Here is a 27,460-nt window from a genome sequence, read left to right as displayed (position 1 = left end):
TCCATCCATCCATCCGTCCATCCATCCATCCATTTATCCATCTGTCCATCCATCCATCCATTTATCCATCTGTCCATCCATCCATCCATTTATCCATCCGTCCGTCCATCCATCAGTCCATCCATCCATCCATCCATCCGTCCATCCATTTATCCATCTGTCCATCCATCCATCCATCCATCCATCCGTCCGTTTATCCATCCATCCATCCATTTATCCATCTGTCCATCCATCCGTCCGTTTATCCATCCATCCATCCATTTATCCATCCGTCCATCCATCCATCCATTTATCCATCTGTCCATCCATCCATCCATCCATCCATCATCCATCTATCCATCCATCCATCCATCCATCCATCCATCTATCCATCCATCCATCCATCCATCCATCCATCCATCCGTCCGTTTATCCATCCATCCATCCATTTATCCATCTGTCCATCCATCCATCCGTCCATCCATTTATCCATCCATCCATCCATCCATCCATCCATCATCCATCTATCCATCCATCCATCCATCCATCCATGCATCCATCCATCCATCCATCCATCCATCCATCCGTCCGTTTATCCATCCATCCATCCATCCATCCATCCATCCATTTATCCATCTTTCCATCCATCCATCCATCCATTTATCCATCCATCCATCCATCCATCCATCCATCCATCCATCCATCCATCCATCCATCCATCCATCCACATGTGCTCGTCTCTCCAGCAGGAGGAGCGCGTCTCTGTGTACCAGTGCTTCGAGCTCACGCTTGGCTGCGCGCGGCCGTCATTTAGCGCATCCCCGTGCTGCTCAGCGATGCCGTTGGAGAGGACGGGACGCGCACGCATATCTCGGTGACACGGAACCGCACGGAGCGCATGGAGAGCTGAGAACGGGGAAGAGCAGCAGGTTTCCGCGGGAAACATGTCCACAGCGGGCCGCTTCGAGCTCAGCAGCCCGTTAGGAGCCGCGCTTTACCCACTGGAAGACTTGTTTTAGGAAAAGCACCGCGTCTTTGCGTCCGCTTCAGCGCGATAAGCAGCACAAGACAAGTCACAGTCCGGTTTTCTCGCCCCCCGGATTTCGGTCCAGTTCTTCCCTGGCAGCATGTTGGAGATCGGGACTCTGCTGCTGCTGCTGCTGTCGGTGTTTTCTGCGTCCGGTGAACTCCAGCAGGAGACGGAGCAACGGAGGCTTCCACCCCCGGGAAAGTTGGATTTCGGTTATGTGCCTGCGGGAGTTTACGAGACTCTGGCCCATTATGAGCCGGGACCCATCGGGATTCTGTTCCACTTGGTGCAAAGCTTCCTGCGCGCAGTGCAGCCCAACGCTTTCCCTCACGGTAAGACGGTGTGACGGTGGGCTGCGTTCAGCATCAACCCGCAGACTGAACGGGGCGTGATGGGGGGGCTGAGCATCCTCACTTAGAGCCCACTTTACCCCTTTTTAAAGAAAAACAGGCGTGCAGTTTACAGTTTCTGTAAACTATCACCATGAGAAAACCCACACTTGCTATGTGTGCACCCCGCGCATGCATGCGCCGCGCGCGGCTGGTAGAGCGCAAAGGTGAGGGCGGGAAGGTATTTTCTCGTTTCCATATTTGAAGTTTGGTGTGCGTCAGTCTTTGGTTTGCGTTTACGCGCCGGAACGGAAGGGCTCGCCCGCCGGGCCTTTACGCACACGCTCATGCTGAACCGGGTGAGGTAATTGGGCTCCGGATCCTGAAGGCACGCGGATCCTCTGGGCTTCACAGGCTGCGTCCACGCGCGTCGGGACGTTTTGCAGATAAGTAGCCCTCTGAGTCACCTTGTTAATCCCATAAACCCGTGCGCCATATGTTGTTGGTCTTTTAGTTTGCAGTTTGCTATGAGCTCCTAGACTAATACCGTGGAGCAGACAGACTCCTGCTTAATGAGCATTTCCAATCACAGAGGGCCATGTAAGTCAGATGTTTATGTCAAACTACTGTCCAACAATCTTTCATTGGTTTGGTCTTTTTGGATTTCTTATCATTGCCTTTTTAAATGATTTAACTTAAACTATACGTTACCACCCGCTCTAATAACATAGTTTATAGAAGACCAAATGACACAGAACTCCACTTCCTGGGGTCTTAAGATTTGTAGACCCTTGCTTTGTTTCCTCTACAGTTGGACCTCTGTCTTTTGTAGCAGGACTGGTGATCATTTATGTTCTGATCAGAGTTTGTCATGTCACAGTGCTTATCAAACTACACAGTCTAAGCAAAGACAATCTGGAAAATAAGCAAAGCACACCAAGAGCATTGCCTTACATATGATGCCATTGCTGCAGTTAGTCAGGCCTCAGCACCATGGCTGTTTGGATGATGCTTTCACAGCATGCCTTTTCAATAAAAACGTGTCTACATTTGTGATTTGCTTGAGCTCTAGTCTGATGTTGAATATGAATCCATTCACCTTCGGCCTGCAGGTCAGTGTTTCATCCATGTTACCCTTTAAAAAGTGTGCTCTATCAGTAGAACTGGAGAGCCACCACCAGGGATGTAAATCAGAGGAAGGTAAATGTTCGTTTTAAAGAGTCATTTGCAAAACCGAACCTTCCTTCCAGAGTGTACCTCGGCTTTGCCCAACAGTGGGTGGGATAGGCCCCAGCATTTCTGTGACTAAAGGGAGAAAGCAGGTTTGAAGAATGGTTGGATGGCTCACAAAACACTGGGACAAATTCACCTCAAGCTCTACTTACTGCAAACCAATTTGCTGTCAATATGAAGAACTGTAATTGGAATATGGCCAAAGGATTGTTTTCAAATATCCTACTTTTAAAGTGTGTTCAGGTGGAAACCAGCTGTCTTACCACAGCCGTCTGATCTGATCACCACACAGCTTTCTAATCACTGGGAAAGGTTTCTGGGTTTGGTTTGGTTTGCTCCAGGGTTTGTTTCCTCTGATCTTCTCTCAGGTGGTTTGGTCCAAAATTGCTGTAACTGGAAGCAAACTAGTCTAGGTCAGGTGGTAAAATTCAGCGTTGCCACTCATCTGAACTGAGTGCACAGCAGTCTTAATATACAGTGGGATAGTTCTGACTTATATTTGATCTTCTAGCCGCAGCTGTTTGTGTGTATACCCAATACTGAAGTCCTGACTGCATTCAAACTTTACTAGTTATGACAGAGCCAAAGTCATATGAGGTTTAAAGCATACATATATATTACTGGGTAGGCCTTTGTGTATTTGCTGCTATACACAGTGACGTGAGCGCAGACGCCACTGCTATGCATTGAGTCACGTCAACAGAACTGCTGTTCCAGTTTGGGACAGACAGACACAAAAAACAAACTCCTTCATTTCTTAACTGATTTTCACCAAACAGCTCGAATTAAAGCTTGGAAAATAATTGATCTCATGGTATATTTAAATATTTACCATGTCTAAAGAATAATCTGTGAATAGTGCATGAACTGTGTCTTCTAGTGTTACCAACACTTTGCTGTCAAATGAACAGCTTCAATGACAATAAAAGCAAATCTAATCTAATCTTCTAAATATCAGTGATTTTTGATTTCTGTCTGTATGCCAGAACAAGTGTAGCTGAGCTTGTAAATGCACCCAAACCCAGAAAGGAGGGGGGCTGAAGAAGGTCAATAGCATGAATGGCTGACAAACTTGACAAAGTGAGGAAAACACCTCAAAGAACTGTACAAAGAAAAAAACTACCTGTGTGGTAGACACATACAAATACAATTAGGTGAGCAACACCTTGTAAAATCTACTATAACAAAAATCAATAATAAGAAACTATAGCTGTTATTGTCTTTTATTATTTTTGCATTACATACATGGTAAATCCATCTCAATGCATTCAAAGATTACATTCAAATAGAGGATTTCATAGTCCTCTGAGAATATTAAGCTTGGTATTTTGTTGATGTTGTTTGTGCTTCTGCAGCAGTTATGTTTTTAGATGTGCATTATTATGCTGGTTGTAGGTGATGTTCTGCTTTCAACAGGATAGAGTGACTGCATCTGATGTTCGCTGGAGATGGAGCTCTTTCCAGAAGATATCCTCTAGATGTCTCACAAGATACTTCTTTGGAAGATCTCTTTACAATCCAACCTATAAAAACAAAACAAACAATGAAATTTATAAGACAAACTATGGCACAACTTCATAGAATGCTAGAAAAATAAGCATGGAAAAGAGTTTTTTTTAATTTTTGGTCCAATGACTGTTGACTTGTCAAAGACAATGCAGTTAATATGTTTGTGAAAATATTGCATCTTATGGAGTTTTATAGTAAGTTTGGGCGATGATGAATCTGTAGAACATTTGAGAGCAGGATATTGTCATAAAATGCATTTATATTTTATTTTTAATTTCATCTTAGAATCTTATGCAGTGGTCTCCAAGCTTTTTCAGACCACAAATCAGTCTGAACGGGGCCAAAGTTTGCTTTTGATATTTTTAAGCTTCTAATTTCTGAAAAATCTATTTCTCTAATTAAAATGGTAACCCTTGTGCTATCCGAGGCACTTTAACATTGGGAGTTGGGTCATCTAGACCCACTAGACAGTGCTCTGAACCTTTTTTCTTCAATGATTTGTGATCTTCACTGGTGTCCATGGATTACATGAAATCTTTCCACCTTTATCCACCTTTGTCATGGTAGGAAGAACACGTCAATGGAAGGAGGGGGGTCATCAAAGATAGCACAAGGGTAAAACAAGAAATTGAATCGGTTAGTTCAAAAGGGGCCCAAGTCCAAGAGTTTTTTTTTTCCGGGAAATGATTTTAATTGCATAGCTTAAAGGGAGGCTACACCAAATGATTCATACTTTACCCAGATTTGGCACCAGTTCATAGCTTACAAATGCTATTACATGAAGCACCTCACTTTTATCATTTCAGAGGACTAGCAAGCTAAAGTCTCTGGACTTGGGCCCTTCTTGAATTAAACAGGGGCGCTGCCATATTGGATAATTAGTGCTGCCATCTATGGGATAAAGCTAAACCCATGCAAGAGAGGCCCAAGTCCAGGAATTTGGACGTAATGCATTTTAAATGTCAAGTATAGTCAATCCATTACAACAGACTTGGGACTTTTTGCACATAACCAGATAGCTTTTCCCTTGAAGACTACAGAACATATAATATCTCTATTTTGAAAAATTGTGGACTTGGGCCCCTTTTGAACTAACTGATTCAATTTAGTTTAAAAAAAATCTGAAAACAGTAGATTTTTTTATTTTTATTTTTTTTAACAGACGATGAGGAGTCCGTGAAGCAAAATTGTGGATTTGTAGAAGTTGGTTCTTAATTATAAAAATTGAATAAAAGAAGCAATACAGTTTTTTTTCAAAGAATACCATTATAACATTTAGAACTCAACCCAGGCTTAGATCATCTTTCGGGGTAAAAACATTTATCATGTTTTTTTTTTACATAAATGCTGAATCATCATGTATTTTTTTTAACACAGAGGAACATTTATTGTGCTAAAGTTTCTTTGCTGCCTGCCTGATTCACCCTTAATCTCCCTTTTACAAGTTTCCACAAATCAGAAACAACTTTGTTTGATGGAATCTTCTTTCTTTAAAATGTTTGCTGCTGGTTTAAACGTAGACTTTGTGATGAAGATGAAGACGTCAGAGTGGATGCTAACAACCGGATGTTAACTTTACCTGCAACCAATGTTTAAGGTATGACATGGATAAATAAAGCAAAATAAAATGATACAATCATCATTAAACTGGTATTTTCTAAGTATAATAATAAACATGAATCCACCATGTCTGCATCTTTATTATCTGCATGTGTGAAACAATCAATAGTCAGTCGCTGCATTTTAGGCAGAGCAGCTTCTTGTCCGTGAGAACAACTGTCTCCATAAATCCGTCTTTGGAGGAAAACTCCAGGTTTTGTCTGTAAACAGCACCTTTATGTTTCTTTGTAGGTGAAGGTTCTTCTTCAGTTTCCCCACTGACTCTTTTCTTCCTCAAGACGAAAAGAGTGTTTTATTGTTTGGTTTTATTACCTTTTATCTTTGGCCCGGCGGTTAAGACCCACTGATCTTATGAACTCCACAGCACCACCCATCTGATCAAAGAACAGATTGAACTTGACTTCTTGACAGCTGTTGCCAATTTCAACCTGCTATATATTATATGATATCACAATGTTGAAAACAAGTTCAATACAATAAGCTTGAGTCTGAATTTTCTCCTGACCCAATATGAGGGTCAAATTGGCGTCAGACTTCTCTCTTTTGACGTGCATCATGTTTGCTGCTCAGCACCTGTCCAGAAATGTGCTTGGCGGCTTGATGCCCCAGACGCGTGTGGGAGGAGCTACCACTAAATGTTTCTGCTACAAGGAGCGCTGTCTGTGTATATGTCATTACAATGCATGGAAGACACGGAGGATGTCTGGAGATCAGACTTATTTCTGGTAAAAAGCTGCATGAGATGTTTCAGAGTGTCTCCTGATCTTCACTCCTACTGCAGAAGCTCGGTCTGAATCACAGCCGCTTTCCGCCGCTACGTCCATGTCTCTGTGACCCAGTTTGATTACTTATTGCTTTCCCACATTAGTCCGAGGGGGGAGATTTTATTATTGTGTTGATTAGAATAAGAAAAATATAGTGAGGTTTAGGAGACTGCCTTCCCATCCCACACTGGCTCTCTGTCTGCCGGTCAGCCAGTCCCCCAGGAGCCAGCCTAGCGGGTGCGATAGCTTCAGCAACTCCGGCCCCTCCAGCAGGCTCTGGGGGCCAGTGAAGCTTGCTAGCTCTGGCGGCCCCTGTCTGGCTGGCAGACGGAGAGCCGTACGGGTGCCAGTGTAGCGGCCGTGACCACTCCAGCTTCATGGGGGCTGCAACAGGCCAGAGAACCTTTCCGGGGCGTCCCCCTTCTTCATCCAACATTATCCGGGACAGTCTCCGGCACCCGCTTGGCCCCAGCGGGTTAAGAAAATGGATGGAAGTTTAGGACGAGTGGATTTATATCCTCCGCATGCCAAATGGCGATGCTGAAATCACACTGCTGCCAGACCAACGCACCGCGCCCGACGTTTGAATGGCGCTGCAGGACCTTAGATTGCGTCTAAACTTTGACTTAACATTGAAAGCCGAATGGCTTCCGGTGTGAATGCAGCTTGATATTAAGGCTAAATCAGGCTAGAATATTTCAGATAAATGACAGTGTATCTGTATTAGATGAGACAAAGGCTGAAATCAAACAAGAAGGCAAATCGCAGCAAAAACAGCAATTTGTCTCAATATTGTCACACTGAAGTTTTAGACAAAACAACAGATGTAACTGAAGAATTCCACTGACTGAAGTGTATCTAAAGGTTATAGGGGTTTGATTTTTGTTTAGGATATGTGCATCTTTGTCGTTTTTAAAATCTTTGTGAGAAGCTTTTTGTCTAAAGCGCTTCAAAAACAAGAAAGGTTTTCTAATTGAACTTTGCTCTGACTTGATATGAGTAGCACTATTGTGTTTCTTTAGTAAAAACCTGATCACAGAGGGACAAATCTGCCGCCTGAATTTTATTTTATTTTTGTGACTTTTTGGGGAATAAGGTTGCAGTAAAGCATCATCAGCCCTGAATCATCTAAAACCTCTGGAGAATTGGATGATGTTAGCTACCAAAGCGATGCGGATCCTGGTACGCTCTCATTAGTGACTTTGTTTTTTCACATCAAGAAAACAGCTCTTCTGTGAAATCCAAACCTCCAAGGAGCGCAGAGAGTCTGGCAGAGTTCCAGGAAGGTTTCTTTTGCCAGTTGTCAGCTCAGAGTGTCGACTTTTGCATCTTTGGTTCTTTTTGTGACTTGCTCATTAGGATCAAAGATAAAAAATACACTTGTGCTTACAGCACTGGCTCTGCAGCAATGTTGAGTGAGGAACACACAGACATTACAGAAACACAACACCTCCAAAGATTTAGATGCCAGGAAGATGAAGGGATTGAAGCTCTCAGTGCTTTAGCCTTTTAGGTGATTCAGATTCACTGGAACATGTCAGGTCCAAACTAACGCTGTTCAAGCGTCCCACAGAACAGCTGGGGACATGCCGGCTATCATGGGACTCTGTGCTTTTGCTCCATTTCACACTCTTTATGTCTCAATGAATTAGTTGGCATGTTGACAGTGAAGGTGATCCAAACTGCCCCCCCATCACATTTCTGGGGTTATCGCAAAAAGAGAAAGACAGAAAGATAGAACTTTTTCTCGATAGAAAAATTAATCTATTGTGATAGAATTTGGTTTTGAAGGGTCTGAAATTAACACTTGTTAGTTTCGAGCATTTTCTCCTCTTTGTTGAGTAAAAGTTGGAGGGTTAGTCGCCACATTGTGAGTAAATGTTTGTTTCAAATTATTCCTGATTATCAGGTCTCCTTTTGGTGAATTTCTATTGTCCTCTCCCCCTTTACCTTCTGAACATGAGACCCCTCCACCCCCTATGAATGGCAGCGGAACATTCAGTGATTTTCATCAGGATCTGGTCAGATTTGGAGGAGAAACGCACTGGAGCTGGACTCACAGCAGCAACAGAAAGTTTACTGAAAGTGTAGATTTGGAGACAGGGCTGTTGCTTAGCATGCTGCTACGATGCTACGATGCTACGATGCTATGCTAACGAGCTGTTCCATGTATGTAAACACGGACCGGTTTAAATGGAACCGCTCGCTTTCTGCGCTGTCCTGGATAATAATATGGCGTGACACAGGAGAGAAGCCTCCCTTTATTTCTGATAACAAACAAACAGAAAACAACACACTGTCCTATACAAACAAAACAAAACAAAATTTAAGTTTTAACAGTGAATCCCCAAAATATCTCTCCTAAAACATCAATACAAGTTTGAAACAAATATTGTTGAAATAATACAAATAAAAATTAGCACCAAAAAAGGACAATAAACAATAGGATGGATTGGAATAAAATTATTTTAGGCTGAAGGCACCCACCTCTCTGACAGGAGATCATACAAAAGGGGCGGGGCTTTGGAATATGTAGGAGGGCCAAAAGAAGAAGAAGAAGAAGGAAGGACGGGCTATGACTAGGAGTGTAATGCTGCAGTTTGTTAGAGATCTCTCAGGTATGGTAACATTTGAACAGATTTTGTGCCATTATAAAATAAGATAAAGACTATCCCAGTTACATAAAGTCGGACAATATTTTCACAGACCGTACTTAAAGACGTGGCTGATAAATACAAGAGTAGGGCAGTAATAAAAATGCTTAAAAAATGTGTGTGTGTGTGTGTGTGTGTGTGTGTGTGTGTGTGTGTGTGTGTGTATAGATATAGATATACATATATAACAATAATCAAAAACTGTTTTCAGGCTGTTGTTTTGTTTTGTTATGATTGAATATAAAATGTGATCATCTGGAAGCAGAATTAGAAAATCTCTCGTACATTTGTCCTTGTTTTCTCAGCATATTTAAATTGGAGTTTACAGTTAGATGGCAATAAAGATGTGTTCATACCATCTATAAATTACTTTTATGCAATTTCATTTTATTAAAAAAAACAAAAATTGAATAAAGTTCAAAAAGTAAAACGCCTAAATTATTTCTGAAGGTCAGAAATACACTATTACAATTTATTGTTTGCTAAATTGTAATAGTGTTACAATTTGGCCAGTAAAAATATATATATGGCCAGTAGATTTCTTAATCTACCTGCCAATTCTGTTTTATTTATGTTTTCTTTTGAATCTGGAAAGCTTTTGTTTTAATTTTCAGTTTTATTTTGTAATATACATGCATACACTTAGTTCTCTGATAAAACGTCATCATGTTCCTTTAGTGCGTCTGTTATGTTTAAAGTCTGAGAGGAGATAAATATTTCAAGATGCTGATTATGACAAATTTCTCTTATGAGAACAGAGCATTCAAATTTGACAATATATAGTTATTTGGTTTATTTTCTTATAATTATCATTATCGCCTGAATTGAAAAACTATATCATGATGTAAAATAAAAAATCGATATCACCCAGCCCTCGTGTCAGTTTAAAACTGGATATCATTGCTCATGCTGTCATGTCTCATGAAGAAAAAATAAATTCATGGTACGGTAAACTTTCCTGGACAGAGCTGTCATAAAATCTTGTTTATGTTTTTTGGTAAACACTTTGGGTTCTCAGCTTGTGTTTCAGAAACCTTCAGTCTGTCATCACTGAACTGTCATTAACAGTCGGTACTTCTGCCTTAAGCTCACACTACTAAACAAAATCAAATAGGCCAGATTTTGTACCTACAAACTCCTATTACAGCTTTATTAAACAAAAAAGCACCACCCTTGAGTGGCAGTGGATTAGACAGCATTTAGATGTGTTAGCCTTTTATAGCGGAGGTGAAAATGTCAGGCATGTCATGACTTAGCACAGCATTTGCCATGTTTAACAATACAGAGTGTGATTGTGATGACATTTATTCAGAAGTGTGTAGCAGTAACCTCTCTGCTATGTCATGCAGGCTGGTCTTCAGTAAGACTGATGGACTGCAACAGAGACTGAAGAAGAGTGGGAATTTCTACAGCTACTCCATCAAAGTGCACTTTATTAAGGTTTCTTTACTGGTATAGCTGAAACATGTCTGTATACATTCTCATTCATCCATGGTTCATTCACATTCAATGGAGAATTGAGAAAGCCTCTTGGAGAACAGGCAACTGCTTTTTTGCCTACTGCTTCTATATCATTGTTTAAAGTAACATTTTCTTGGCCACTTGGAAGTTGCCCCTGGACCGCATGTGGCCTGTTGTGGTTGAATATTTGAATATTTTTCCCTTCAGATGTCCTGAAAAATAAATGTATGTTTGTGTCTCTGAAGCTTCTGAGCTTCTTCTGGCTTATCTTTTAGTGTAAAACAGCTTGGAAGGTAAGAACGTGGATCTTCAGGACTCAGTAATGCAGAAATATTCACTGGTGTTTCAGCGACGTGACCGAATTCAAACAGCTGAATACTTCACACATTACTGTCAGCCTGAACAGGTCTCAATGCTCCCATCTCTTGGCCTCACAGATCAGTGATATGGCTGCTGTTAAAAGTTACAAGGCTGTATGAAAAAATAACTTGGAATTGTGTTTTGAAGGCCCAAAGTCAACTGCTCTGATGCATTACCAATGGTGTAGTTGTTAGTCGACAGTAACGGCAGAATTGCACTTTCTGAACCCACTGAATCCCAGCTGCTGTTTGGTAAATGCAGGCTACACCCTAGTCAGGTGGGCAGTCTGCCGTAGGGCCTCACTAACGCCACCGCCACCTTCCCTGTGGGTGGATGTGACAGTGTTGCTTTGATCTAAATAAGTTGTACCTGTCTGCATCTTAACCTAAAGTTTGCAGATTCATCTTTTTGGACCAAGATCAAATTATTTGGAGTACAAAAGACAGGAAAGCATAACAATATTGTTTAGTTGTTATCATATATTATTGTAAGTTAACACCACTTCCCCCAGAACAACCGGATGAGAGTGAGAGGATCTGTCTGGACTATGCTCCCAGTCACACTGCTGTAACATCTGCATGACACAGTGATAGAAAAGGCTCCACTGCAGAGGTTTTTTGCTGTCACATGCAGTCGTGTCATTCCATTGACGCTGAAGCCGTTGGCCCCAGACTCTTTAAGACATAATCTTAAAAGCCTGCAGTATTACACTAGCCAATTTCTAAAGGCACAGTGTCACTGTAGCACAGAGATAAGGAGACAAGCAGGTGGACAACGGATCATGGGTGCATGCAGAGCAGACTGGGTCAGTTTTATGACTGTTTCTCAGGAGAATGTATTTTCCTGATGGATTCTACTGTAAAAGGAGTTTCAATGACTCAAATGTTTCAGCTCATGTCTGATCATGCTATGCTGGTTGTTGCATGGGAGTTCTTTGGAAAAGGCTGCTTGTCTTACAGCCTGATTGTAGCCCAATGCACAAAGCATTGATCATTAAGACATGGTTGGATGAGTCGTGTCTGGGAGAACTTGGCAGCTTCCACACAGTTTTGAGGTCAAACCCTGAAAGAAATGTAAAGAACCAAGCCCTCTTGTCTATCAGAGTCCAACCTTTCATTGCAATTCTTACTGCTATATGAACCTTGCTGGGTCAGTATATGTGCATAAAAATAATTTAAGCACTGCAGTGCAAAGGTATCACTTTAAACAAATTTTCCTTTAGTTAAATTCAGCAAAACACTTGTGTTTGCTTTCTCCTTTATTGTTTGCTAATCCCCCCAAAGGGTCAAATGTGATGTACTTTGAGTAATCCACTATGAGGTCTTGAACCTTCAAACACACATTCTTACATGGGCCTATTTATAAACTCTGACCTTAGTAACATTTCACACTTTAAATCTGTTGAATACAAAATCGTGCTTTCCCATTTCTTCAATTTCTTTAAAACTCTGTAGTTGGCATTTACTTCTAACATTTTTTTAACTTACTGGTATTGTATTTAGTCAGACTGACTCTGCTTAGACCAGTTCTATTCTACTCAAATGTTATTTGGTTTGTCAAAACAGAATTCAACAGTTCTGAAGATTTTGTCAGATATCAGATCCAGGAACACAAGATATTATTTGTTAGTCTAGTTGTGATTAAATTTTAGAATTTGTAGAGTTGGAACAACATTAGCATAAACTCTTAAAATATTTTCTGTTTATAGTGTATATTAATGCTTATATTTCAAACCACATATTATTCAGGTAAGGACCATATTGTCTAGACCAAAAGGTGCACAGAATTATGCAGCGTGCTCAAGGAAACAAAACAATCATAATCTGACACGACTTCACTACCCAGAATACCAAGAGGGGTAAAGAGGTAGGCAATTGCTAAGAAGGGTTGATGGGAATTTTTCTGGTGAATTTAGCTTTTCTTCATATAAATCTCTTTTAGCTGCAACAAGCAGCCTTTGCTGTGAGTTCAACATGACAGAGATGGCAATCTTTATTCATTATTTTCACAATAACACTCAACATTGTTCAATTGTTACTATTGGATGTATTAAAGAACTGGATTGAGGGACCCCTTCCTCGTATTCCAAATAAGAAATATCTGCTAGTAATGAGTTATATAGGCTAGAGACGCTACGCCTCTGTAACTGTTACCATTGTACAATGTACCGTAGGTGATTTACGACATTTTGGGAAAGGCAGTAGACAATGGCATATGGTTTAGCAGATACAGTAAAATGACCATCACATGCTTAAGAAAAAACTCTTATTATCACAAAAATAGGCCACAAGCCGTGGAATAAATGTTTCCAGGAACAGGATCAGGAAACCACTCTCTGACCCATCTTTGGAGGTGGTCTGTAGCACAGAGCGAGCCTGCGTCTTGCCCTTTTTAATATGGCGTTAAATATTTGCATATGTAACTCGTAGCATATCAAATCTATTTTATATAACTCATTGCCTGCTGGTCCCAAGAAGCCAAAATCCCATAGAGTTCTATAGAGAAACAAACAGCTATTACTCAGTCATTCTATTGGTCGCAATAACTATTCCTGCTCTGAAATATTTTTCTAATATATTCTTGATAATTGTCTTTTCTTTCATAATATCTCTTCAGTAGTGCAAATTATTCAAGTAATAAACTGACCAATCCGATTCCTCAAAAAAAGGAGGTGGCCTTGCATCCAAAATTTGAAGCATTTTCTACAAAAGTGACTTTCAGTGGAAGGGATGTGGCCTTCTAACATGCTCACTCCTGATTGAATAGTGGTTGCCATGGAAATAAAGACTCAGAGGAACTCAGACCAATCACTGCTCACTGACGATTTCTAGCTCCAACATGGTGATGGCTGTATTGCAAAATATTTTGTCTAAATATACTTAATTTGATTGGAACTGGATGTAGGGTCCACAGAAGCATCAGTAATCACGTTTCCATGTCTTGGTTCATGAGAGCTGTCACAAAACAGGCAGCAGGATGTATTAGCACAGCCAAAAGTCGACAAAACCAAATCAGGCAGGCAGAGGTCAACAACTAGCATGGGAGCATCAGAGAAGCAACTAGAGTAGTCGGGATCCAGACGGCAGTCGAGGCAAGCGGCAGGCAAACAGCATCAGAGACAGAACAGGGTCAGGAAACAGCAGATCAGGTTTGGATGTACCGCTTGGTAATGCAGGCAGAGTGGAACAAACAATACTTCGCACTGAGCGAGGCTCTGTGTAGTGCTTAAGTGTCACGTGATTGATCGTAAACAAGAGTCTGATGTTGGCATCCAGAAACTGCGTGCTTGGGTTGCTGGGAGATGTAGTGCGTTTATAACTCTGGAGACAGCTTCCGCCGGTGACCAGAGGGGGAGACAGAGCTCTGACGTCTGAAAAGATCATTCAGATTCTCTCCCAGAATGGTGAGCTTCACTCCTGGTGTGATTAAGCCACTTTGCGCTGCAACTTCCATGTCTCCGTGACCCACATTATTTCAAGAGGAGAAAAATAAAAATCATAATTCTCTCAATGAAAATAAGATTTACAAGGTTTAAATGGCGTATACTTGTATAGCGCCTTTCTTCCTACAAGGACAAAGCGCTTTACAGTCACAGACCCATTCACCCAGTCACACACACATTCACTCACACATTCACACACTGATGGCGGCTCCGCTGCCAAACACAGGCGCCTGCCTACCACCAGAGGCAAGGTGGGGTTCAGTGTCTTGCCCAAGGACACTTCGACTCATGGGCGTGCAAGGCGGGAATCGAACCTGCAATCTTATGATCATGGGTCGACCGCCCTACCGCTGCACCACGGCCGCCCCGGGTTTAGGAGGTCCAAGCTGGCTGCCTCCCCATCCCACAATGGCTTTTTGTCTGCTGGTTAGTCAGCTGCCAGGGTGGCGACATAGCAAGCAAACTGTGGGGCGGCGAGCGCAATCACTCCAGCTATGCCGGTCGGCTGGCGGCCGATCTGGGTGCCTGCCCTCCTGTAGCAGCCAGCATGATCACTACAGCCCCATGGACGCTGAGACAGGCGGGTGACCTGGCCAGAGTGTCTCCCTCTTTCACCCAACTGTAGCCGGGACAGTCTCCAGTCACCCAATGGCCCCAGTGGTTTAAGAAAATTGATGCAAATTGGCTACCTGTGCAGAGTTGTGGGTCACGTGACTCATCTAATTCGAAAAGTGTTTCTATTGCAGTTTTGGCAAATATTTCAATTTCATCATGCCTAAAAAAAACCCTCTGCCAAGTACGATACGTTTTACTCTGTGAGTAGGCTTTTGACTACAGTACCCATAATGCTCCAACAAAAGCAATACTCAACTCAACTCAACTCAACTTTATTTATATAGCACTTTCATACAACAGTAGTTGAGACAAAGTGCTGAACACAACAGTAAAAAACATTAAAACATGTTACGGGGGGGAAAACACAGAGGGAGATAAAACTATAGAAAAACAGTAAACAGTTAGAAAAACAGTGGTCTTCATATTGGGTTAAAAGCCAAAGCATAAAAATGGGTTTTTAAACGGGTTTTAAAAATGGACAGTGAAGGGGCTTCTCTAATGGCCAGCGGCAAAGTATTCCACAGCTTTGGAGCGGCTACAGCAAAAGCTCTGTCCCCTCTGAGCTTCCGTCTGGACCTCGGTACCTCTAAAAGCATCTGATCAGCTGATCTGAGGCACCGTGCCGGCGAATAGGGAGTGAGAAGCTCAGAGAGGTACAGCGGGGCAAGACCGTGTAAAGATTTAAAAACAAGCAGAAGAATCTTAAAATGAATTCTAAAATGCACAGGCAGCCAGTGAAGCGATGCTAGGATCGGCGTGATGTGGTCTCTTTTGCGTGCTCCAACCATACAGCTACATACAGCTTTGTAGTTACCAAAGTTAGACAAACACAGTTTGACAGGTTTTTGAGAGCTGTGTACCTCAGTAAATTGATTCAAGGTCAATAAACACTGCCAGAATTTATACAGAAGGAGCATCGCATTAATAGAAAGAAAGAGAGAAGGGTTTTAAATTAAATGAGTTTATGTGTCTTATTGTCCAAAAAATACAGTCATTACCTTATTGCCATATTGCCTATACTTTTAATACTTGTATGTTTATACTTTGGTTTCTGGCTCAGCAGTATTACTTTTCCAAGGATATAAACCAGGATTTGAACCCAACAGGCCTTCTTTAAGCTGCTGCTGCTTGAGCTTTGCGGGAAAGATCCTCCACATAATTACCACAAAGAAAGTATTATTGTACACCACTTGAGTTCACTGCTTTCGGTTCCTAGCCTGGGAATACATATTGAAACAGCTTGCTGCTACAAGAGACCCAGAGATCTGGAATTACTGTACTCTATTCTTTTTTTTTTACTTTTGCAGTGTTACTTTACACTGTAGAGCTCAACATTTCAAACCTGTCACTTTAAAAAACAGTTTTACCTCTTTCCAACGTTGACTACTCCTAGGAGCGAGTGTCTGCAGCTGTTTGTGTCACTCAGGGGTTGAGTGGTCATTCTACTGATGGCCTGGACAGGCTTTAGCAGATTCCTGAGACCCTTAGCAAGATGAAGGAGAAACAGTAACTATGTGGGAACCCACTGTGCTGTGCAATGTTGTGGAGTAGAAAATGTCAGTTACCTGTGATGTGAAGTAGAAATGATCACTAAGGTAACTTGATGCTTGTATGATGTGTGCTTTGCAACGTACACTATATCAGTGTTTTTCAACCAGTGTGCCAGTGGCCAGGTGTGCCGTGGGAAATGACCCATTTTCACTGATCTAAAAACATTTTCCATCTCCAGGATATCAGCTCTGTGTTCATCCAAACAGGTGCTGATAAAACACTGAGAAATTAGGAATATGAAAGATCATAAAATACTTTTTCTTTGTGTTTACTTGATTCTATTAAAGAGACTTTGATAAGAATGACGGTACTGTGATTTAGCCGTTGCGTCAGCTGTGTTTTCGGAAAAGTCCCGCCCCTTTAACTGTCTCCACCAATCATTCTTGGACGCTTAATCATACGTCATCAGTCTGACCAATCAGAAGTGGTAAAATCTTCACTTCTTTGTTCTGATTCTGCTCATAAAGTCTCTCAGTTCTAACAAAAATACCAGCTAAAGCTCGTCTTTAGCGGTGTAGCTTTCCACAGAGTCCGGTGTCAGACCGTGGAACAAGTGAACAACACAATGAAGCTCAGAGAAGAGAGTCTGTCTGCCATCACTACATCTCCCATGATGCATTGTGTTAAAGTGACAGCATCTCAGCGTAAAATGAGTCTTCCCTGTTATAACGTTTTGAACCACAACAAACACATCAAACAGTTTGAAATGTTCTTGATGAAATCAGACGTCAACAGTTTAGTTCTCCTTCAAGGTTTGTGTTTCTTAACAGCCAAACATCCCAGAGTTTGGTCCAAGTCATCTTTCTAACTGAAACACTTTTCTAATAACATCTGGATTATTTTAGATGTTAAACTTTAGAAGAAGTAATAACAACATTTAAGAAACAGGATTAAGGTGAAGTGGCCAACAGACACAATTAAACTAAATTGAAACAATTGAATCATTTAAAAAGAAATAAAACATTTTTGTCAAAGTTTTTTAAAGACTTCATCTTTTATTAAGACAAAAGAAAAACTAATAAAACTTCAACATGTTTACTTTTTGTGTAGCTACAGAAAACATCAATATAATGTTAGTATTTTTGTGTAAAATCTATAAAACACATTGTGATCATATTGTTCAAAAATTACAGTTTCCTTTGCACCAACTGGCCTGTTCAGAGTCCTGACCTGAACCCCATAGAACACCTTTGGGATGATTTAGAGCAGAGACTGAGTCAGGCCTTCTCCACCAACATCAGTGTGGAATGGTCAAAAGTTCCTACAAACACACGCCTCAACCTCGTGGACAGCCTTCCCAGAAGAGTTGAAGCTGCAAAAAGTAGACCCATAATCATACTGAACTCTATGGGTCTGGAATGGGATGGAACTTCTGTTCATATGTGAGTCAAGGCAGGTGAGTCAATACTTTTGGTAATTAAGTGTAGATCAGTGGTCCCCAGCCCCCGGGCCGGTCCATTGGACACTTAGTACCGGGCCGCAGACCGACAAAAAGCATACGGTAATTTAGATTTTTTCCATTTCCATCTATTTTCTGATGCTAAAGGAAGTTTTATTTTGGAAAAATGTCGTATTCTGTTCACAGCATCTGTCTGTCATGATGCATCACGTGACTTTAAGACCGCAGTAGTCACTGGGATAAAAAAAAGCAGAATCAATGTTGCTATGTTACATTTGGCTTACGGTAGGAGAAGTCTTTGATGGGACACAGGACACGGTGAACACTGTGCTGCTATGGGTACTGTACTGTGAGCGGTGAAAATGGGAGGACATGATGTGCTCCACTGAATACTCCATAGTCACACTGTTTCCTAGTGTTGTAAATACTTAGGCCTTTAATCCGGAGCAGAGCTGGGTCATACACAGGAATCCATCTAGAAAAGATGAAAAGATCCAACATCCACAATCTGAGAATCCAAATCAGACGGGCAGACACAGGTCAGGAGGAAAGCTCTCAGGACTTAGTCAGAGACAAAAAAGCAGATCAGACACAGATGAAACCTGGAATTGAGTGGACACGATGCAGCGTAGAACGCTGGTCTTCACGCTCCTACTAGAACAGGGGGGTCAAACTCATTTTCACTGAGGGCCACATCAGCATAGTGGCTGTCCTTGAAGGGCAAGATGTAACTTATACATGAAACTAAATGTAATGAAAAATACATGTAACTATTCCTTATTGTTAAATAACTCATTATTTATTTATTATAACATTTTAAAGTGACAATTACAGTTTCATAGAAAACATATATTTGCTTGTTACTTTAGCATAAATCCTTTTAAACTGATTCTGTCAGGTTAGGTTACATGGACAGTGTTTAAGTCCTAATGTATAGTTGCCCAATACGTTATTTCAAGTCTGGTTCCCCCGAGATATGAATAAATACACACCAATTTTCATTTTTCATTTCAAGAAATTCAAAACTTTTATGCTCTCGTGGGCCACATAAAATGACATGGAGGGCCACATTTGGCCCCCGGGCCTTGAGTTTGACACATGTGCACTAGAGAAATGGGAACAGGTGTCGCTAATGAAGTGATTCCATCACAGCATGAATCTACTGAGGAGCACCAAAGAACCAGGCAGACATGTGATACTTTCCAGCATACACCATGCTTTCAAGCTAAATAACGGTTAAAAACTTCAAATGAACAACAATGTTGAAAGGTGTACTGGCCTGTGGGTCTGGATGTGTTGTTGTTTACTGATCCATCAGCTGAACAACTAGAATTCATTTAGAGTTCTATGTTGGTCCACATGTATTATTATTAACATTGTTTTTGTACTATGAAGGGCAGCAACACAATGATGTCAATAAATAGGTTATAAAATCAAACCAAAAAGATTTACAGCCAATTGCCGTGATTTGTGACTGTAAAACACTTTGGACCTCAAAGCAAGATAGAAAAGCGCTATACAAATAGAAGCCATTTGCCTGATGGCTTCTGAGGGTAAAAAATGCCCAAGGGCCCTCACTGGGTTATGTCAATTGCCCCGTGGTAAATGCCCCGTTTACCATAGACGTTTCATTCCACCCCTGGGAATCGAACCCTGGTTTCCTGCATATACACACACAAACACACATGCCCCCACACACACACATATATACAGTAAGTACAGACCAGAAGTTTGGACACACCTTCTCATTCAAAGAGTTTTCTTTCATCAAGGCATCAAAACTGAATTAACACATGTGGAATTGTATACATGACATAAAAGTATGAAACAACTGAAAATATGTCATATTGTAGGTTCTTCATAGAAGCCACCTTTTGCTTTGATTACTGCTTTGCACACTCTTGGTATTCTCTTCATGAGCTTCAGCCCATGAAATAAAGGGATTGTGTTTAAAAATGCTTTAGTTTTTTCACATTTTTATGCAATCTTTTTGTTCAACCCATGGAATAAAAGCTGAAAGTCTGCACTTCAATGGCATCTCTGTTGTTTTATTTAAAATTCACCGTGGTAATGTAAATGTGGTGAGATAAAGACAACACACACACACACACACACACACACACATATCTATATCTATATCTATCTATATATATATAGATATAGATATAGATATAGATATAAATATATATAGATATAGATATATATACCTTGCTAGGACCGGGTTGGACCCCTTTTGTCTTCAGATCTGCTTTAATCCTTGGTGGCAGAGGTTCAACAAGGGACTGGAAACATTTCTCAGAGAATCTGGTCCATGTTGACATGACAGCATCACACAGTGAAGTACATCATACTTTTACTGAAGAGCGGTCTTCATTTTATCTGTCACATTAGAAAAGTAAGTTGGGAAGAAAGCATATTTTTATTCATATAAACCGAACTTGGAAGCCATTTCAGTGGACTATAATGCGTCCTTCAGCTTAAGCTCACTGAGTCCTCATGTGAAATGCTGCACAGGCAAAAAGTGAGAGCACACGTGAAAAATCAAAGCGAATTAGAGATCACTGTGACAAGAATGGCTGTGGGGATTTCAGCTTCTTTAAAAAAAACCAAAAGAGGAGATGGAAGGGAAACGGAATAGACACTGGGAGTGCATGGGAGAAAGAGCTGTTATTTCCTCTGGTGCTGCTGAAGCCTCGTTCTGTTCGCTGTATTTGGGTCAGGTCTGGGAAGCCAAGCAGGAGAGACGAGGGATGAGGCAAAGCAAGCTGCTCAGGCTTGCTGATGAGATGGCAAGTCAAGTCATGCATTTCCTGTCGCTTTCTTCCGCTCCATTGGTGGGAGCAGCAGAGTCCACTCTGAGTCCACTCAGGGGCGCTCTGAGCTGTGATTGCAGATGTGTGGTGATCAGGAGGCCAACCTGATGATGGTCCTCCAGACAGTCCTGACAGCTTCTGCTGCCCCAGCCGTCGGCTCAAGGGCACACCGGCAGTTTGACTCAAAATGAAGGTGCAGGCTGTGGGTCAACCTCGGTGAGGTTTCATGAAATCTGGTGCATCCCTCCCTAGCTAATGCTCAGTCAAGGATCATTTGTCAAATCCACACATTCACATTGACTGCAGGCCTGTGAGGGCATAAGGCTGACCTGCTCTTTTTTTTTTTTTTGACGTGTTTGGTCAGCATCAGTCCTGCTCTGAAAGTTGGATTAATAAGGGTCAGGGCTGTGTGTGTGTGTGTTCTCACCTACAGGGTCCCAAAGTCAGCTTGTGAAGATTTTGATCAAAAGAACGCCATGCGAGATCTTCTTGAAGCTAAACTTAAACATTACAAGACTTTTTACTGAAAACTCGGACTTTGTAGGTTTTGTTAACACTGACTCCATTGTAGTCCATAAGTCAGATATTTGTTAAGAAATCTGAAAAAAATGAACATGTGTCAAAAATAAACATTGACACATTTAGGTCTCCAAACCAGCAGATTGGGGATTTACCTCCAGTCTGATTGCACTAAGGAAGAGCATGTGAGATGAATCTGAATGACCTTCCTCACATGACCTCTGTTGATGAGGAGCAGCGGAAGGACGAGAAACGTGTCTGTGTGTTTATTCATGTTTTTCATGACAGGGGTTTGTCTTTGCATTGATTCTTTCAGCCTTTAAGAGTAGAAAGTAGTAAAAAAAAGAATTTGTGAATAATATGACATGTCATCCTAGAATTTGTTTTCATTTTTAAGCTTAAAAAGGGACAAAACTTGTAGGAACAGTGATTGACAAACGAAGTCCAGGCCTCATCAAGTTCTTTACTGTTTGACCAAAAACATGCAGCAAGCGCCCACTTTTTCTGACACATTGTTTAGAATATCAGATGGTAACTGCAAATGACGTTTTGTCCAAGAACTGGTTAAAGTAAGTTTTGTGCAGAGTCCCTCAGCTGCAGCTGGTAGCTTACTCTAAGACGTGAATGAAATCCAGCCCACTTTCTTAACTGTGCCACTCTTATCAAGTGCAAAAACGTCATAAACCAAGATGAGGGGTCACAAAGGTGGCTCACCAGTTTTTTTATGTTTCTTGTCAGTAGGTGGGTGTCTTCTCTCATTGGTCAGTCTCCACACTGGGCAGGTCACCCTGCCTGTCTGTCACTGTCACCTCTGCAGCAGGGATCCAGCCTTCATTAGCTGATGCTAATCTAGGATGTTGTTTAAATCTGGGCTGCTGCCAGACTGCAGTCAATCCTCTTGGCTGTCCAGCCGTCACCATGCCAACTGCATAGTACACGTCCTTTTGTCCCAGACTCTCACTCTAGAACAAGGGCTGTCTAAGGAGACACTATTAAGAAAGTGACCAACCTGCATTACCAGTGTAACATTAGCAAAGTTTGGTTTTGGTTGTTCCCACAACCATTGCAATGTCCAGGGTGACTGTGACTGAAAAGTAAACAGGATGCTTGCATAAAAAAGAATGCAACAATGTTAATCTGGTAGTACGTTTAAAGGAATCACCATGACGTCCAAAAGGTTTTGCTCAGACTAGTAGACTCTGGTAGTTTTTTTTATCTATGCATTGAAACTTCAAACATGTGAATACTATATTACATACATATTTTACATACATGTTGACTCAACAAAAACCTCAGGCAGAAGGGCCCTTCTCTGTTTCATTCCTGCAGTACATGTAGTAATATTATGACCACTAACTCTCAATAATAATTCACAGAAGCTTTGAATTTCTATTTCCTTTTCTCAGAGGGGCATTCCTTTAATGATCATTTTGTGATAAAGAAATCAGGGGAAACAAATATTTTCAAAACCTTTTTGCAGTGATTTTTCCTGATTTTTCATTATCTTGATTATCCACCATGTCATTCATGCAGCCCTTTACTCTTGAAAACTTTGTGAATTCATCTTATTCTCTTTGATCAAGCTGCAGACATAACAGTGAGGATTTGAAGTTCCACCATTATTATAAGAGTGAGATCATGGTGGAAGTTCACAGTTCTAACAGCTTCATGTTGCACTTGAACAAACAACTCCATCCATCTAAAACCTACTAACAGCTAGATCACGGGGAAACTCTTTTAAATAACATTTTGAGGAGCAACTGTAGTTTTAGTTCTGCAGCCCGTCTTATGCGCTTTTCATTAGTCACACTGTCATGAGCACAAAGGAGCGCAGCACAGTCTCTGATCCCTCGCTTTAGTTCTTCACTTCAGTCAGTGGCATCATTGTCACAAATGGAAGATAGACTGTTTGATGAAGCAGCTCTCCACCATGTCCTCCTGAGTCAATGTTCAGAACGTCCCAGCTACAGACTCTATGGTAACAGGGTGTTTATGGTGCGCAGAGCTCAGGGGAGGGCGGCTCTGATGCAAACATGCAGAACTCCAGACGGCCTGCTGTTCAGCTCAGTTTGTGTCCAGCTTTTCTGAACTCGCTAACACTTTTCAGCCGTTAATATGTGTCAAGAAAGCCGGCTTCTCTTAAGTACATTTGCATTCATGTGTGTACTGTTTGTAAGGCAAGTGCATCAAACAGACATGAAGTCCGGTTTGCATTCAGACCATGTGATCCAATGAGTAATAATCTGCCCACACAAACAATCACAGCCTTTTATTAAAATAATGAGCAGAGGCAGGCGTGAGAGTGTTGTGACTAGTTCACAGCCTACGCTGCTGAATCATGGTGATTGGTTTTAAACACACACTTACTACCTACTGATTACCACCATTATGGACTTTCTTTCACCGTTATTGCTATTATTATTTTTATTTATATAAAAATTCATGTTATATTATTTAGACCAATGCAAATTTAAGATAAATGAATCTAAAAATGTTTTCTTTTTAAGATTGCGAAGCAAAAAGTTAGAAGCGTTGTGTGAAGTTCTTCCAAAAAAGCACAATTACAAGATTCAAGTAACCAATAACCTGCCAGCTCTTTGGGAGTAGAAATGAATGAGAAACCAAATCCATTTTAGGTGTTTTTGTTTTTCTTCATTTGGTTTTACCCCCTCCTACCACAGTGCTACTGTAACTACTAAACTACTACTACTATCACTACTAATATTACTAATGCTAATAGCAAAATAAATAACCATATAGTACAATATTCTTTATCACAGTTCACCTTTATGTGGTCTAACTGTTTAGCCATCTTTCCCCCGTTTACCTTAATATGTTTTTTTTCTTTCACTGTGTTGCTGTGTCCTGCATCCGGATTGGCTGTTGATGTAATCAGTCAATCTCCTTCGTGCCGTGTCTCCTGTACAGTATGTGTTCAGCTCGACAGAAGTACATAAATGGAATCCCAATCAGGTCTTTGTTTTCATTTGCTAAAACTGAACTTATTTTTCTGTGAAGGTTTGAACTTTGAGAGTTTAGACAAAAGAGAAAAGTGTGAAAATGTTCATGGCTGTCTGAGAAAACGGTATAAAGGCCTACTTCACGGATTTCATAATACCGTTAATAAAATCTGAAAACTGTCATTCTTTTTAGTTTTACCATCACGGTTGTAATTTGTTTAGTATTTGAATATATTTTAAGGGTTTGGAGGATGTGTCAGTCTCCATGCTAAATCTGTTCATGGTCTGGCGATCTGTCCAGGATGAATCCCCCTTTGATCCTGTGTCTGCTAGGATTGTCGCTTTCTTTTCAAATTTAGATCAATTGTCTGCTTTTGAAAAGACAGTTTCCATGCGTGTGTGTTAGTTATTTCGTTTCACCCCAGCAGCTGGATGGCTCAGTTGGGTGCATGTAGGACGGGTGCATGGGAGACTAGGGTTTGATTCCCAGGGGTTGTGATGAGCTTCATCCAGGGTGGGTTCTTGGGCAAGACCCTTTGTGCTACTGCCTAACTTTGTCACCACAAGGGGGCCCAAGCCTGTGCCGGTCCCCAGCCTGGGGTTGTGTCAGGAAGGCAATCAGAAGACTGGCGACCCCTGAAGGGATATGCCAAAATGTGAGCATTAAAGGCTATAAAAGGACAAAACTGTTTTTGTTTAGATCTGCTTTTTACATATGACCCCTTGTGAACTCTCAGGTCCTCAGGGGGCTTTTAGTTGTTCATGGAGCCTTTTTCATTGTAGTTTTTAAGTATTTTATAATGTAGTATTATAAGAAGTTATTTGACGTGTTCTTTTTATTGAACTGTATTTTTATCCTGATATTGCTTGGTTGACTTTAATATACATTAAATGTAACTCTGTTATTTATTTTATCCTGGATTTTCCTTTTGTTTGTGTCTTATCAGTTCTGTATTAGAGTCCTCAGCCTGAGCCGTCTGCTTCAGGGAGGGTCTTGGCTCCTGAGGCTTACTGTGCATGTGGCCACTCAGGTTTTATTAGCCTTTCCTTGCAGAGGCTCTGTGCAGAGTCACTAGATATTGTTTCTGTTGGGAAGCTGGGAGGATTTGAAGGGGAGTTTCAGTTGGGTTTATTTTCATAGATTCTTTTGCATAGAATACTCTGTGCTACATGTTACTGCTATCTTTGGAAAACCTATTTTGGAAGGGATGGTAACCATGGCAGAATCCTTGTCTGAATTAAAATAAACCATCAGTAGAAGGTCAGGTTTCTGACCACATTTCCTGAAATAAAGTAGTTTTTTGGTTTGTGGAGCACAAAGATGCAGACTCTTCCTTCTTCTGGTTAGAGTTGAAAATACAATTCAAACAACAAAAGAGTTTCTTTTGTCAAATGAAGACAGAAAATTCCATCTAAAGCAGTTTTCCCACCTATTTGTTTTATCAATAAAACCAAAACTGAAGAAAAAAATCGATTTGTTTTGTTTTTACAGTTTTTAAGAGCTGTGAATCAAATGCTTCAATTCAAACCTAGAGAATGTCAGTACACTGGAAAAAGGAATAAATTATAAATGCTCACAGCTGGTACAGTTATCTGTTCATGTAGGAAGTAATTCTGTCTTGATAAGAAATTCAGAGTTAAGACTTTTAAATTTAGAACTAAGCTGTTGAATTGAAATGTGAGGAAAACCTTAAACTATAAAACCTGGATTTTAACGGATTGCAATGTACTCAGTAAAAAATGCTCCAAATTCTCAGCACAGATTCTGGATAAATGTATTTTCATCTCTGTTGCTGTATTGTCTGTTTTTCTTTTGGTTGCCCATTATCTTTTAACTCTCTGTTAAGCGCAGGAATGTCCAAACCATTATTCAACAATACCAAGAACATTCTGTTGCATAGCAACAAGCAGCACAATAGAAGAAACTGCTCCCTGAAAGCTTTTCGACTCCTTCTGCACACAGACTACAGTCTACAGCAGCAGAAGCCTCATTACTGATCTTCAGGTTGGAACTGAACTCCTCACAAAGGTGTCAGTGGAAACGCTATGGTCCTAAAATCTGCTTTTCTACTCAATTTGACTGCTGCTGGCATTTGTTTAGCTGAAATCTTAGCCTTGGATAATGACTAATCTCTTTATTTCACCTACTCCAGATCTGCATGTGTCTTGTTACATGAAACATGTTGGCATGCAACAAATGTGCTGTAAAAAATGTCCAGTCAATGAGCTTGAAGGAAAAATCTGCAATATTTTAGGGGATGATGCAATTCTGCAACATTGGTGAGAATAACGGTGAACATAAAATATGGCGTTTCATCTTTGCCATAAAGTGAAAGGGCGTAAAGACAACTGAGCGGCGTATTCAGGAACTGAGTGAGGAACCTTACAACCAAGCATGCTCAATTTTAACCGAGCGACCCCACATTTTACAACTACACGCCTGCAATCCAAACTGAGCCGTGATCCTGCACACTCACTTCCCCGTTTGTTGATCTGATTGGCTGCATTTAGCATGTCAAATCCGGCGAGGCAGCGGGGCGGGACTTTCATTTAGAGGCTTTAATAGAAAAGAAACGGCGGCTATCACGTGGATTAAAACGGTAACGAATGCAGTGATTTTCACATGAGAAAAACTTACAGCACAAAAAATCCCGCTGCACTTTCTTACCTTGGTCTTGGGTTGTTGGTTAACGTTTCAATCCACGGTACATCCGCCGTTTTTTCTATTAAAGCCTCTAACAGGGGTGGCGAGCAAGTTTGACACCAAGAGCCGACATTTCTAACTGTGATAGTCAAAGAGCCACACCACACACTGACCTGCCAGACACACACACAAACACACAATTAAAGCCACATTATTTCCCATAACACACTCCTTTACTTACAATACAACAGCACTTCAACGGCGCAGTTTTAGTTCTGGCTGTTTTTTTTCTGTATTTAACGTTAACACATACCGGTAAAACATGCACGCTAGCGTGTGTTTCAAAAAGGCAGCGAGCTCAAAACTGAGTTGGTTGTGATTTATTTTTTCAGTCATCAGTCAGCATCCAAGAATCCATTAAAGTCTTCATCTTCTGGATCTAAAATGAACAGCTGGGCTACATTTCTATCAAACATGCCAGCTTCCCTTTCGTCGTCGTCAGAGACCGTCTCTTTGCCGTGCGGCTCCAAAGAACAGTGACCCCAGTCAGCCCCAGATTAAGTCCTACAGTCCAAAAG

General features: G+C 41.1%; 1 protein-coding gene across 21 annotated transcripts in view; it reads left to right on the top strand.

Annotated features, from left to right (window-relative positions):
- Positions 1-764: 764 nt before the first annotated feature.
- prom1a (prominin 1a) overlaps positions 765-27,460 on the top strand; it is an 89,445-nt gene continuing 62,749 nt past the window's right edge. For 18 of the 21 annotated variants that reach the window (XM_078953831.1, XM_078953829.1, XM_020701719.3 and 15 more), the window contains exon 1: positions 770-1,341. In XM_078953831.1, coding sequence (XP_078809957.1) covers positions 1,107-1,341 — 235 coding nt within the window. In that variant the 5' untranslated portion in view covers positions 770-1,106. Of the gene's footprint in view, positions 1,342-27,460 lie in introns of all 21 variants that reach the window. The other 3 variants (XM_078953830.1, XM_078953821.1, XM_078953818.1) reach the window with 1 other exon arrangement.

Source organism: Oryzias latipes, chromosome 10, assembly GCF_053564925.1.
Source record: "Oryzias latipes strain Hd-rR chromosome 10, Olatipes_Hd-rR_3.1".
Taxonomy (NCBI): domain Eukaryota; kingdom Metazoa; phylum Chordata; class Actinopteri; order Beloniformes; family Adrianichthyidae; genus Oryzias; species Oryzias latipes.
The sequence above is the reverse complement of the archived record's forward strand: the minus strand, read 5'-3'. Positions and strand labels throughout refer to the sequence as shown.